General features: G+C 45.3%; 1 protein-coding gene across 1 annotated transcript in view; it reads left to right on the top strand.

The window, feature by feature from the left end:
* The window catches only part of TRANK1 (tetratricopeptide repeat and ankyrin repeat containing 1), a 79,731-nt gene that overhangs the window by 32,555 nt on the left and 32,122 nt on the right, over nucleotides 1-15,054 (top strand). Inside the window, 6 exon segments of the mRNA XM_006759620.2 lie at nucleotides 675-758; nucleotides 977-1,115; nucleotides 3,125-3,256; nucleotides 8,000-8,170; nucleotides 12,330-12,491; nucleotides 13,645-13,899. Coding sequence (XP_006759683.2) covers nucleotides 675-758; nucleotides 977-1,115; nucleotides 3,125-3,256; nucleotides 8,000-8,170; nucleotides 12,330-12,491; nucleotides 13,645-13,899 — 943 coding nt within the window.

The following is a 15,054-nucleotide window of genomic DNA, read 5'->3' as shown; positions in this document are numbered from 1 at the left end:
CCCATTTTTATTTTTAAAATTGATTTCAGAGAGGAAGGGAGGAGAGAGATAGAAACATCAATGATGAGAGAGAACCATCGATTGGCTGCCTCCTGCACGCCCCCCACCGGGGACCAAGACCGCAACCCTGGCATGTGCCCTTGACCAGAATCGAACCTGGGACCCTTCAGTCCGAAGGCCGATGCTCTATCCACCAAGTCAAACCAGCCAGGGCGCCAAAATAACTTTTTAACTAGAACATCCTTAAAGATGGAAATTCACTGATATATTAAGTAGCTAGCTTCCACTTTTAAAATTTTTTTAATTTTATTTTTTGTTAATCCTCACTAGAGGGTAATTTTCCATTGATTTTTAGGGAGAGTGGAAGAGAGAGGGAAAGACAGAGAGAAACATCAGTGTGAGAGAAACACATTGATTGGTTGCCTCCTGCACACACCCCGACCAGGGCTTGGGCAGGGGAGGAGCCTGCAACCGAGGTACATGCCCTGGACCAGAGTCTCTGATTATCATGGCTCAGGATGAAAAGCTTGGCAGCTGGCCTCAAACAAGGAGACCGGCTCAGAGGGTATTTTGTTTTGTTGTTTGTTTGTTTTAAAGCTGAAGGACACTTTGGCTCTAATAACCTATGTGGAGAACATCATTATTCTAACCTTTTATTTTTCTGCCTTCACCAGTCATTTCTCCTTCTGTCAGCGAAAAAGGATCGACTACCAAGAAATATCCACGTCCCAGAGTTATCACTGAAAAGTCTCTTTGAGGTAAGGTGGCTTTTTGAAGGAAATGGTTTTACTTCAGGCTTGGATTTGGGACCTTCTTTTTCAGCTGCCCAACTGCAAATTTGTTATTATGATAGTCGTTTGCTTGGGCCACAACAAGTCCAGGTTTTACTGATTCTGAGCTTTATGGGTGAAGGAGTTGAAAGTTTCACGTTGCTACAGTGACTTCCATGGTTGTTCCTGTGTGTTTTCCTTCCCAGAAATATGTCTTCATTGGACTTTATGAGAAAATGGAACAGGTGCCCAAGTTAGTCCAGTGGCTGATCTCCATTGGCGCGAGCATCGAGACGATAGGACCGTACCCTCTGCATGCCCTCATGCGACTCTGTATCCAAGCAAGTGAGTGTTCTCGGGTAACACCCTCCCAGCTGTCCCCGGGCTCTGAGCTCTGGTGCTCCTCTCAGCTCAGGTGAAAGCAGAATTTACCCCCTTGAATGGAGACTGTTCAGATGTTTTAAATATTCAATGATTGATTATTCAAATGCATGAAGGCTGCAGGGCAACAGCATCCTTTTTATTTCTCCCTGGACCTCGTAGCTACAGGAGGCCCGGATTGAAAGGGTCTGTGTTCCTAGACAGGTCCTGGCAATAGGGTGGGGCCCGGGACCCACAGCCTTGCTGGGCAGAGCTCCCAGGAGAGCTGTATAGTGTCCTCCCACCACAAAGGCAGATGTGGTCTTTTCTCAGGTTCAGGTTCATTTTCTGTAGCCTAGAGGGCTGACTGTGGTGGGGGTAGGATGGGAAGCACTGACTGTTGCCGACACAGATGGCTGGTGGTTCTTCTAAACTTTAAAGGACTTTAAAATTTCAAGGACTTCTATTTCCATAAACATCTTAAAAATGTTATTGTTAAAACTCTCTTTCTCTCTCTCTCTCTCTCTCTCTCTCTTTCTCTCTCTTTACACTTCAGGTGGGAGCTTATTTTTCTTTTCCAAGCAGGTGTGGCATCTCTGATGGACACTTACCCATATCATTTTAGAGCCGGAAGGGCCAAGAGAACTTGTCTAGACAGTCTTCCTCTTCTCGGCCATATCATCTCCCAGAATGAGAGTGGTGGTGGCCAGAGGCTTGAAGACTTGGGCCCCCATCTTTGCTTTAGCCAGATTTGCCCTGCCATCATTCGCTTCATGTATTGAGGAATCTGTAAGAGATTTATTCTTACACGGGGATTGTTACATAAAACACCAAGTAAAGTTTGATTCAGAGCAATCTGATCCATGTTCTCAGCATCAGAGTAGGAATCTGGAACCCAGAGAGTGTGCCTCTGGTGTGAAAGGCACGATTCCTCATCCTGTCTACTCTTTAAGGTGGCTCCTGTGAGTACAGGCAGGTATCCGTGAGATCAGGTCTTCAAGTTCATCCCTGACTAGTTTCTGAGAGGAAAACTCTGACATGGTGATAAGTAGTGATACCGAATTGGCAGAAGAGTGGGGCTTTCCTCCATCCCAGGAGCTACAAGGAAAGGAGTCTGTGAAAAGAATTTAAAATATATGTCCTATGATAGTAATGTAGTAATCTCTTCAGAATACTGACTTGATGGGCGCTCTTAGGCCCCTCCCAGATCCCCTTTATTTTTATTTTGTTAAAATTTTTTATTGATTTCAGAGAGGAAGGGAGAGGGAGAGAAAAATAGAAACATCAATGATGAGAGAGAATCATTAACTGGCTGCCTCTGGCACACCCCACACTGAGGATCAAGCCCACAACCCAGGCATGTGCCCTGACCAGGAATTGAACCGTGACTTCCTGGTTCATAGGCTGAAGTTCAACCACTGAGCCACACCGGCCGGGCCCAGATCCTCTTTAGACCATGCTTAGCCCCACTTGCTGTGAGTGCTGGAGGCTTGGACAGAGAACTGCTCTCTGCCAACAGGCACCCCATCCCAGGGAGGTTCTCCCTCAGCCTCACCTTCCTCCCAGGGGCCTCCTGCAGGTCTCAGGGACTGACGTGGGGGTACAGAGGTCAGCCTCTGCCTCCAGGTGGGCCAACTCTGTGGTACAGTTCACACTCCAGAGCTCCCCCTGGGGTCAGGCCCGAGTGGACGCAGCTGGGACCACATCTCTGTTTGCCTGCTCCCCTCCCTTGGTCTCGAGCTCCCTCTCTAAGTCACATGGCGAAGAATCTACATCTTAGGCTTTGCTTCTAGGGAAGCTGACTTCAGTGCATTGTGAGTAACTTTCTAAAGCTTTCAGTTCACAAGCTCCCGTGTCTCCCACACCCGTGTGTGGCAATGGCAGCATGTGTTGGATTCCCCGCTTGGCTGCCTCAGTGTGGTACACACCGACTTGCTTTGCTGGTGTTTTATAAGCAGAAGAAAACATCAGTAACTCGTCTTAATGCCCTTCAGGGGAAAACCATCTGTTCAGGTGGTTGATGGAGCAGCAGCCCGAATGGAAAGGCCGCGTCAACCAGAAGGACCAGGATGGCTGCACTGTCCTGCACGTGGTTGCTGCCCACTCCCCGGGATACCTCATCAAGCGTAAGTGGCACCACCGGGTGCAGGGCGTGCTGTGGGCTGGAGGACCTCAGGCATTGGCAAACTCACTTAACAGGCCATTGTGTTTTCCCTGTCCATCCTGTGACGGGCTCAGGAGTAAACTTTGCCTTGAATTAAACATGATTAGGAGGGTAAGGTGTGTGCAGATAGGAGGTGGAGCGAGAGAAGGAAGAATTGCAGGGCTCTCAGCTTTGAATGGCTTCTGTGGGGTCGAATGACTCAAGGACATGGGCTTCCATCTGCATTTGTTCTCACCCTCATCAGGTGGTTACTAAGGGCTTTATTTTATGCCAAATCTGTGCTCCACCAGAGATAAATTGTGAACCAGACAACAGACATAATCCTGCCTTCCTGGCATTTAGGAGCTAACACGGAATTGCATCCTCCCCTGCCCTCCAGGGGGAGACAGGCTTCCTGAAAGGGGCTGACACGTGGGAGGAAAAGCTGGCTCCTTGACGCAGATGTACCTTGTTAGCCTGTGAAACAGGAAGCTGTGAGCACGCCCACACAGCTCTGGAAAAGGGTCGCTGTGATGATAGATGGTCATGGACTCAGCCCCAGTGGAAGGGAGGTGACGGAGCAGTGGGAGCTTGTGTCTGGGCTGGCTGCAGCCGGTGCTGATCTTGGGAACCAGGCCTTGCTGCTGTCTTCTGATAGCAAGAGACGTTGGAAGGCTGGATTTTTAAAAAAATACGAAAACTAATGATTACAACATGTCGGCTTGGGATTGAATGTGCCTGTGGACTGGACACAGCCTAAGCCTAAGTCCTGCTGTTGGTCTGGAGGGCCCTCCTAGGAAATTGCAGTGTTCTCTCTCCAGTGGGTTCCAGGAGCAGCCCGTGAGGTTTGTTTATTGCTATCCCCCACTGACCGGGGCCCCGGGAATCCATGTCGGGGTGTCCTATGGATTTTATTGTGAGATTTACTTATTTACTTATTTAAGTCAGGACATTGATGAAATTGTTTACCTTTATTAAAAATAGGTTATTTAAAATTGATTTCAGAAAGACTAGAGAGAGAGAGGGAGAGGGAGAACCATTGATTGGCTGCCTCTTGCATGCCCTCTACTGGAGATCTTCATCAGCTCATTTGGGACAATGCACAAGGGTAACTGCGTTGGTTTTCTATGCTATGTAACAAACCACCATAAACTAAGTGGTTTAAAACAACACCCATTCATTAGCTCACAGTTCTGTAGGTCCAGAGTGATGTGACTGAGTTTTCTTTTTTCTTTTTTTTTTTGGCGGGGGGGGATCAACAGAGAGAATTGCTTTAATATACATATGGATGTTTCAAACATAATTGGTATCTCAGTAAACAAATCATTTCATGATACATTTTTTTACATTTTAAAAAACCTTTATTGTTGAAAGTATTACATATGTCCCCTTTTTATCCCCATTGACCCCTTTTAGCCTGCCTCCATGCCCCTCCCCTGCCCCCCCCAACTCCCGCCCCAGGCCTTCACCACACTGTGGCCCGCGTCCATGGGTTATGCATATATGCATATAACTTTTCTGGTTGATCTCTTCCCACCCCCGCCTTCCCTCTGAGATTTGACAGTCTGTTCCATGCTTCTATGTCTCTGCATCTATTTTGTTCATCAGCCTATTTTGTTCATTAGATTCCACCTATGAGTGATAAGGGTAAGAGACCTTTCTTTTCTGCTGCTGCATAGTATTCCATGGTATAGATGCACCACAGCTTTTTTATCCACTCATCTACTGATGGGCACTTGGGCTATTTCCAGATCTTAGCTATTGTAAATTGTGCTGCTATGATCAGTGTGGAGTTTCCTCAAAAAGTTAAAAATGGAACTGTCAGGGATCCCACTTCTAGGAATATATCCTAAGAAGCCTGAAACACTAATCAGAAAGAACATATGCACCCCTATGTTCATGATATTTTTCACTCTGCAATATGTACCCCGTTTCAGTAAAAAAGAACAAAAATGGAGATAGGTGTGATGTCACCTAGTGGCCAGGTTCAGCATTGCAGCTCTGAGAATCTCAGACCTGGGGCTTAGCAAGGGTGAAGGGAAGTAGGTTGGAAGCTTAACTTTGTGGGCACAGCCAGTGTTTTCTGGATTTTCACTTAACTGGAGCAATACTTCTGTATCCATCACTTTTCTAGGATATAAAAGCCCATTTTCTGGGATATCTAACCTTGGAAGTCCAGCTCCAGTCTAAACTGAGGAGAAAGGTCCAACTGTGAGCATGTATTTCAAGTGATAGAGCTAGAGGGAACATAGACACACACACACACACACACACACACACACACACAGAGGTAATCCAGTGTTTTTAAATCTACTTTGTATGTATAGAAAACTTTGAACTGAAGACATGTCTGAGAGATACTTGCTTCCTTCAAAAAGATACCTATATTCTCATTAGGAGAAACAACTCATTAGGAGAAATTCTCATTAGGAGAAATGACTTTTCAAAATGCCAGCCTTGGCCCAAGGCTCAGCCAGCCCCTACTGCTGTGTCTCAACAGTTAAAGGGCCATTAAGTTCCACCAGTGTCATGTACCTGGGCAGGTTTTCTCACTCACCCTCAGGGATAGCTGTGAGGAAGGTATCATGAGTCCACCTTCACAGATGACCCTCAGGCCGCTAGAACCCATATCACTCTCCAGATCAGTGGTAGGATGGGAATGGGGTTCCATCCCTCGTCCTCCCTACAGGACCCGGAGCAGCCTCTCTTTTAGAAGATGGGCTTCCATGTGACTGAGTTTTCTGCTCAGTGTCTCCTGAAGCTGAAATCAGGTGTTGGCTGGGACTTTGTTATTATTATTTTTTAAATATGTTTTTATTGATTTTTTTAGAGAAAGAGGAATGGAGAGGGAGTGAGAGATAGAAACATCAATGATGAGAATCATTGATTGGCTGCCTCCTACAGCCCCCCCACAGGCATGTTCCCTGAATGGGAATCGAACCTGAACCTCTTGGTTTCTGGGTCAACACTCAACCGCTGAGCTATACCGGCTGGGCCATGGGACTGTGTTCTTATCTAAAGTTTGAGGCCTAGCCCTAGCCGGTTTGGCCCAGTGAATAGAGTGTTGGCCTGCATACTGAAGAGTTGCGGGTTCGACTCCAGTCAAGGGCGCATGCCTGAGTTGCAGGCTTGATCCCCTGTAGGGGGGGTGCAGGAAGCAGCTGATCAATGTTTCTCTCATCATTGATATTTCTCTCTCTCCCTCTCCCTTCCTCTCTGAAATTAATACAAATATATTTTTTAAAAAGTTTGAGGTGTTCCTTCAAGTTCACATGATTGCGGCAGAATCCAGTTCCTTGTGGTTGTAGGACTGGGGTCCGAGTTTCCTTGCTGACTGTCAGGCAGAGGCTGCTGTCAGCTTCTACAGACCACACACATTCCTTGTCATGAGGCCCCCTCTATATTCAGAGTGGGGAGAATTTCTTGTGCCTCAGATCTCTCTTGTACTTTGAATCTCTGACCTCTACACCTTTGACCTTTAAGGTTCAAATGGTTAGGCCAGGCCCATCTGGAAAATCTGCCGATTATCTTAAGGTCAACTGCTCTGGGACCTTAATTACATTCTCAGAGTCTCATCACAGCAGTCCTTGGATTAGTATTTGATGGAAGAACTGGGAGAAGGTGTGTGTATGCCAGGTGCTAGGAATCTAAAGGATTCTGCTTACCACTGTGAGATATTTGATAGGACTTTAATTTTTTTGTTAATTCTCACCTGAGAATATTTTTCCATTGATTTTTAGAGAGTGGAAGGGAGGGGGAGAGACACACAGAGAGAAATATCGATGTGAGAGAGAGACGTCGATTGGTTGCTCTCAACCAAGCCAGGGATTGAGCCTGCAATCAAGGTAGGTGCCCTTGACCGGAATTGAACCTGGAACTCTTCAGTCTGTGTGCCGATGCTCTATCCTCTGAGCCAAATTGGCTAGGGCAGGCCTTTTCAATTTCGTCTTATTTCTGTAAAGTGGAAGAAGGGCAGTTGTTATTGGGGAAATGGGGAAGGAGAACACCATGAGTAGGACGATACTTGAGTACGGGTGCTTGGTCAAGGCAGTGCATTTTAGGAAAGCATGGGTATGAACGTTGGGGATCGGGCATTGATTCATTTAACTCTCCATGCCCACATAAGTCTTTGTACCCCAGAAGTACATTTGTTCCATTATGAAGACTGCTGCATCTGTGACCACAGAGACACCTTGATGCTTGGCAAATAGATTTGTCAAAGCAGCACACGGAGCTGGCAGCCAGAGGGTAGGGGCGGGGAGGATGAAACAGTGACAACAAAAAGACCCCGATTGGAGAGCAATTGCCACTTTTTTCTCCTGTCCCCAGACAGGCTTTTTTTCTGGAAGAATATTTTGTTTCCTCTCTAGGGAATAAAGAAATCTGAAGTCACAGCTTGCTGTTATCCTTACAGCTGTAACAGTTGCCTAGTAACCAGATTCCCCATCTCCTTGCTTGTTGCCAAGGAGAGGGGAGAAAGGTATAGAGGAGCGCACTTCTGAACCTCTTAAAAGCTATTGTCCTTCCCACTCCACAAAGTCCGCCTTGCTTCGGGGACTTTGGTGGGTTGCCCAAGGCCAGCAGTTTAGGTTCTGCAAGCAGAGGGACCGTGGTCCCCTTGCCCTGGGCTGCTCAGGCAGGAAACTGGGAGGACGAACACTCATGGGGACATCTCCTTACGGAAGGAACCATGACAATGCCCCCTTTTCCTTTTGGCCTGCCCTAGGACAAACAGAGGATGTACAGATGCTCCTGCATTTTGGGGCAGACCCCACCCTGCTAGATCGACAGTCCCGGACCCCTGTGGATATCCTGAAGAGGAATAAGAACTTTAAAGCCATCGAGAAAATCAATAGTCACTTGGAAAAACTGGCTGCGTGTTCTAAGGACCTATCAGGTACAGCTTCCAGTGAATTACTTTTTTTGGGGGGGAGGGGGCGTGTAAAAACTGGCTCTGTGATGTTAGATACAAATTGATTAATCTTTTCTTGGTATATGAAGATGGAAATGAGACTCCCAATCTTTGGAAAACTTGTTTCCTTTTTTTTGAAAGATAGAATGAGACAACTCTTATTTAGAGAGCATCTGCAACATTCCGGGAACTTCGCCAGGTTGTCCTTTGGATGCTATGGGGGATTTATTTTCTAATGCATGCACACAGTAAAAAAGAAAAAAAAGCAGAAGGAATAGGAGATAACAAAAATCATTCCTACCTTCAGAAACAGCCACAGCCAACAATTTAAAATACATTCATGTTGCACTAGATTACACGATGCACTTACATATTAACTTCTATTCCTATTTCTTTATCAGTTTAGGACAGCATCCATTGACTGACTGCTGTATAAGATGAAGTTAAACAAATCAGCCCCAATTGTTGAGGAATGTCTAGTAATGTTATTTGTGTCATTTACATTCTGTTCCTCAACTCTTAAGTTTTCTTGCTACATCTATAGATTGATTCTAAAACTTGAAAACCAGTAAATGGCATTGGCATGGTAGGATGATTATATAAATGTTACACTTTCTACAAGTAGCATACCTGGACCCATAGGAAAGAATTACCCAGTGTCCTGAAAACTTTGCTCTTTAAATATTGTAATAACTATGTATGGCGTTGGGGGGATCACTTTGTAAGTTATATAAATGTCTAACCACTATGCTATACACCTGAAACTAATAGACTATTGAATGTCAATTGTAATTGAAGAATGAAAAAAAAAAGTTAAGAGATGTGACACTTTTTAGGCATCCCAGTTTAATGAAACATACATGTACATTATTGCATATGTGTGTCTATGCATGTGCACACACAGTATATGCTGTTTAGACTTTACTTAGGCTCTAGTCCTCATGTGTGTACATTATGCTGCCTTTAGTTTTGTTACTTCTATATGATTCTTCTGGATCATGTTGTCTATTTAGATTTCTCTCCTATTCTGCTAGAGCACCAACTTGTACGTTTTTCATGAAGGGAGGAAACATGGGTAGTAGACTTATGGAATTTGGGAAGAGTCTTTATTTTATTCCTATTGGTTGATAATATGTCTGAATATAGGCATTGTATTTCATTGATTCCAAGTTACCCTTTCCCCCCACATTTTAATATCTTCAACACTGGAATGTGTTTCGTCATCACTGACATGTCTCTGTTTAATGGTATATTAAATTAAGAAATCGAAACTGTCTTTGCCAATGAATTTCCAGGTTTTAAAATAACAACAAAAAATGACCACCAGTTAATGGTAGAAAATGGCTGCTCTGTTTGCCAATTTATTGTTTATTAATTCTAATATTCTTATAATACTGTATATGTATGTATGTTATATTTAGTGTTACAGACTTTAGCATGTCATTCGTTTTTATTTATTTTTAAAAATATTTTCCGTTTCCTTGTACAATGGAATTTTTGAAAATCTGCTGATCTTAAAAACATCTCATCTACCGAGACAGGGTCTCACTCTCCCTTCCTCTCTCTGCTCCTTCATCAACTAATTCTGGTCCAGGTTTGAACCAGGAGGAGAGACTCAGAATTGCAGCTGGTCCTTTTTTACTTACTAGGACTCAACTGCACTCGCTTGGCTGAAAAGCCCATTAGGAGGGGTGTGTCATCCCAGGTCGGCCCTTGAGCTGACTGGTAGTTTGTGATGGCAGTGGAGGCAGTCAAGCCTAAAGTCCCCCAGTGGTCGTTGGTAAACGTATTGGAGGTTTGATTACCGCAACGTTTTCCAGACCATCAACCAGGAAGGTTTCCTTGCTGCGCTAGAGGAATATTGAACGACCATAGGAGAACACTGAGTGAAAAGAAAGCAGAAGGAACTGATACAAATCAGAAAAGAGCAGGATGACAGTTATCAGGAAGAGCTAGCTAGTGATGGTGTCTGTGGATAGGGGGGCTTTTGCTTCAGGGTGAGAAATCTCACTGAATATTTCTGCTGTTCTCTAAACCAGAGCTTCCCGACGTAACTGTGCACACAGATCGCTGTGGAGCCTGTTAAAATGCAGACTTTCATTCAGCAGGTTCAGGGCAGGACTCAGGATTCTTACAAGCAGCCAAGGGAAGCCAGAGTCCACTTTGAGGAGCCAGGGTTCACTCCTGAAGTCAGGATTATGTAACTGTCTTACTTGCCTTTCACCACCAGATGGCAGCATGTCCACCTTCGCTGGAAGCTCAACTTTCCTTAGGACCAAGATTGATTGATCTTCTCTCACTCACTAATGCAGGGCCTTTTAAGTGAGAACAGATCCAGCCCTCTGAAGGTTTTCTCTCTGGTCCCTTAGGCCCTGCAGTGGTTCTCAACCTTCCTAATGCCGCGACCCTTTAATACAGTTCCTCATGTTGTGGTGTGACCCAACCATAAAATTATTTTCGTTGCTACTTCATACTGTAATTTTGCTACTATTATGAATCGTAATGTAAATATCTGATATGTAGGATGTATTTTCACTGTTACAAATTGAACATAATTAAAGCATAGTGATTAATCACAAAAACAGTATGTAATTATATATGTGTTTTCCGATGGTCTTAGGCGACCCCTGTGAAAGGGTCGTTCGACAACCCCCCCAAGGGGTCGCGACACACAGGTTGAGAACCGCTGCCAGGGGGAGCCAGCTGCTTTCTGCTCTGTGCTGGTGCAGGCATCTCTAGCACAGCAAGCACTTGGCGGATACTGGAACTTTCTCTGTGTGTTGGTTTCCCTCACAGACAGAGCCTGTGATTCAGAGGTTTCCCATCTTCGTTTCCCAAGATGGGCCTTGTATTCAGTAAATGCAGGGATGTAGTGCTTACTTAAATGTGTCCATGATATGTTTTCTCTTATTATAAAAGCAATATATTCTTTTTTAAAGGAAATTTACAAAATAGGAAAGGAAAACAAGAAAATACTAATTCTCTATAAACCAACCTCCATCTGCAAATTCATATATTTGTGACTTGGCTATTTAGTCTTATCTCATGCATATTTTTCTTTTATGAATTGAGATGGTTGCATACATTTAAACTGATTAAAATGTGTGAAATAAAATGTACCAATTTGTATGATCTTACCAGTTTGTCTTTTTTAGCTTGGGAGAAAGATTTTAGGCAAAAGCGAAATCTCTTTTTGAAATGATTTATTCTGTTTTGTAACACTTCTGAGCACTGTTGCAACTTCAGAAGACCTTTTTTAGTTTTAATTTTTTAAAATATATTTTTATTGATTTCAGAGAGGAAGGGAGAGGGAGAGCTAGATAGAAACATCAATGATAAGAGAGAATCATTGATTGACTACTTCTTGCATCTCCCCTACTGGGGTTCAAGCCTGCAGCTAGACATGTGCCCTTGACCAGAATTGAATGGGACCGTTCAGTCCTCAGGCTGGCGCTCTATCCACTGAGCCAAACCAGCTAGGGCTAGTTTTAATTTCAAATCTCCTAATATATATCCAGTAAATATGATCATTGAAGGAAGTTTGTAAAAATATGGTTTTATATAAAAACAAAAATTTATTATAATCACAGTTTAGCATATTTTCACCCAGTCTTTCTGTTGTTGTTTAGTACTTATATAGTCCCTTTTTTTTTTTTAGATCCAAAGGTATTTTTTCCATTGATCTTTAGAGAGAGAGAGAGAGGGAGGGAGAGAGAGAGAAAAACATGAGACACATCCACTGGTTGCCTCCGGAAGTCATCCCCACCAGGGTCAGGGATCAAACCTGCAACCGTGGTATATGCCCTTGACTGGAAATCGAACCCACAACCCTTCAGTCCTCGGGCCTACATTCTAACCACTGAGCAAAACCAGCTAGAGTCCCAAGAGAGTGAATGGAACTAATAGGCCTCTTGAGGCCTAGGCTCAGATCCTGCACAAAACCCACAGCCACTGCATTCTACTGGCTGTAACTGGTCATGGAGCCAGGCCAGACTCAGGGGTGGGAGGGGAATAGGCTCCACCTCTTGGTGGGAAGAGCTGCCAAGGTCATGGCAAAGCATGTGGGTGGGGTGCAGAATTGTAACTTTCCATCTCCTGCAGCTGTGATCTCTATGCGGAAGCATCACCTGGTGCTGTTTTGCAGGACTGAGCCATGGCGAAGGACCCAGTAGTGAGAGCAACATTTTCCGGGAGGCCTCTGCGCAGCTGGTGAAGTACCTGAACTCAGGAAACCGGTTGCTGCATAAAAACTTTCTGAAGCAAGATGTAGTCCAGAAGTTCTTGCGCCTCCTTTCTTCCCTGCAAGGTAATTTTTAATTTTTATTATTTATTATTATTATCGTAAAACACATATTTTCGATGGTCTTAGGAACCAAGACACTGCTCCTCTATCCATCTCCAGGCGGGTCTGCCCACATGCAGATACGTCCACATACGAGTACCCAGCGTATTAAAGGGTCGTGGCATTAGGAAGGTTGAGAACCACTGCCTCTCCACTGAGCCAAACAGGTTAGGGCCCTGCAAGGTAATTTTTCTCACAAATTCAATTGTGTGAAAGGTGATTTATGCTCATTCAGACTTTTTGAATATCTTTTAGAAATGGATTTAAAAATGTAATAATCTTCCCTAGCCAGTTTGGCTCAGTGGATAGAGCGTTGGCCTGTGAACTGAAGAGTCCTGAGTTCAATTCTGGTCAAGGGCATGTACCTAGGTAACAGACCCTGCTCGGGGTGTGTATGGGAGGCAGCCAATTGATGTGTCTCTCTGTCTCCCCCTCTCTTCCGCTCTCTCTAAAAATCAATGAAAAAATATCCTTGGGTGAGGATTAACAACAGCAAAAAAGGTAATGATCTACATGTAAAACAGCCAGCACAGCACATCAGTTATCTATCAGTGAAAAGTCCATCATCCATCTGTGAACTTCAGTCCCTAAGTCTCGTCCCTGAGGCAACCTCCATTATTAGTTTTTCATGCATCCTCCTAGAATTACTCCGTGCTTAGGCTGTCCTTTTAAAAATACCAGAGATGTTTCTCTCTTCTATAGATATTGGCTAACATTGGGACATTTGGTTATTGTAGAATGGAATGTTAATTTTTTTCATTATGGGGAAATCGGAAGGAAAAGAATTTTAGATGACAAACTTTAGATAATCAGGGACAATTAAAATTTCTGCTCTCCTCCTAGACCAGGCTGTACTCACCTTAGGGTATTTCTGACCTTCCCAAGGAGCTTTGTGACAAAGGCACAAAGGGCATGCTAAGGCCACACAGCTCGCAATGGCATGAGTAGAGGTGGGAGGTGGCAATGCCTCGTAATTCATTATTTGCTTATAGTTTCTCCAGTGCTTCAAACTACTGATCAGTAACGTGTTAATGACGCGTCTATGTGCTAAGTTGTGGTTGGGGACAGAAACCGTGTGAACCTTTTTTGGAGTGTGGTGTGTTCTTATTTTTGAAAGAGATTCCCCCTGACCTGGTCTGTGACATTAATCGCGACTGCGCCAACACCTTCGTCAAGTGTTTACTGGAGAAACAGAAATGGCCCGAAGTGCTTCTGCTGCTGACCCGCAAAGTGAGCGGGGAGCCTCCGCTGGGAGACTGCCTCATCAAGGACTGCGACTTCTCGGGCCTCGACCTCTGTGCCATCATCCCCCCGCTCAGCACCTGGGACCAGCGCCGGATACAGCTCCTGGGCTGCCTGGTAGACAGCGGAGGTGAGCATGCTGAGATGCGGGGCTCCCCTCCCACGGGAGCTCAGGCCGTGCCTGGCCTGGTGTTTTTCACTTGATTTTGAAGGCTCCTTTAAATCCTGCTCCTTCTCTTCCTCCGTATCTCCTCACTTGGAAACAGCGAGGCCTGCAGTGGGTGGTGCCCTGTAGGAAGCCTGCATTTCTGTGAATTACAGTTATGAGAAACCTCAGGTATGTGGCGGGAGTGCTTTGGCCCGCAGCGGTCACTTCCTCCTGCCCTCTGGCTGGACCCTGCACGGCATCTGCTGCGTGGGGCCTTGTCAGCTCTGCGGCATTCTTTTCTAATCAACACATTGGGATTCAAGATGCTTGTTTTTAAAAGAAACAGTGAAATAATGGGTTGGTGGAAGCACCTGCCGCGTTAATCAGCACAATCGCACTTGGCTGGGTGGACGTCTGGAGTGTGCAGCGTCTTGCTGGATTGGGTTTTATTTTAAAATGAATTTGGAAATACCAACCTGCTGTGGCAGCACCTCCCACCCCTACTCATGCCATGGCTAGCTGTGTGGCCTTGGCATGCTCCCTGTGCCTTTGTCTGTTCACTTATAAAATGGGAATGAGAATAGTCCCTCTTCCTTAGGGATGTTTTGAAAGTGAAGTGAGCTCACCCGGAAGAGCACCCTGGCTGTGGGTTTTCCGCTTGCTTTGCCGTTTAGGGGAGTGGTGACACATTGGTCCTCGGCTCTCCAAGTGCCGTACAAAGCCCCCAGACATCGGCTGTACCCACAGGTTTCAGGAGGTGGATGGATGCCTCCTATAGTTTATTTCTTCAAACCTCCCCTAAATGGAGTGTTACTCCCTTAGCCCAGAAACTGTGGCTGCAGTGGGATTCCAGTTTTATTCCTGAGTCACCGAGCACTTAGGGAGCACCTCCCTGGGATCAGGTGCTTGGGCCTAAGGGCAGAGAGTGAAGGTGTGGCTGCTGGAGGCCTGGGCGGTGCCGAGGTGAGGGGAGGACGGAGCTAAAGGAAGGGAGGTGGGGCTGAGAGGTGTCAGGGAAGATGGCAGTTGACAGTAGATGCGCATCCTCTGGAAGCAGCGTCATAGAAACAAAGGATGTTGGTAGTGGAGCTCACGTCCTGATCACCGGCTGACTGCGGCAGGTATGGTGTCAGGCCA

This window comes from Myotis davidii, unplaced genomic scaffold, assembly GCF_000327345.1.
Source record: "Myotis davidii unplaced genomic scaffold, ASM32734v1 scaffold395, whole genome shotgun sequence".
Taxonomy (NCBI): Eukaryota; Metazoa; Chordata; class Mammalia; order Chiroptera; family Vespertilionidae; genus Myotis; species Myotis davidii.
Note: the sequence above shows the minus strand (reverse complement) of the source record. Positions and strands in the feature narration are given on the sequence as shown.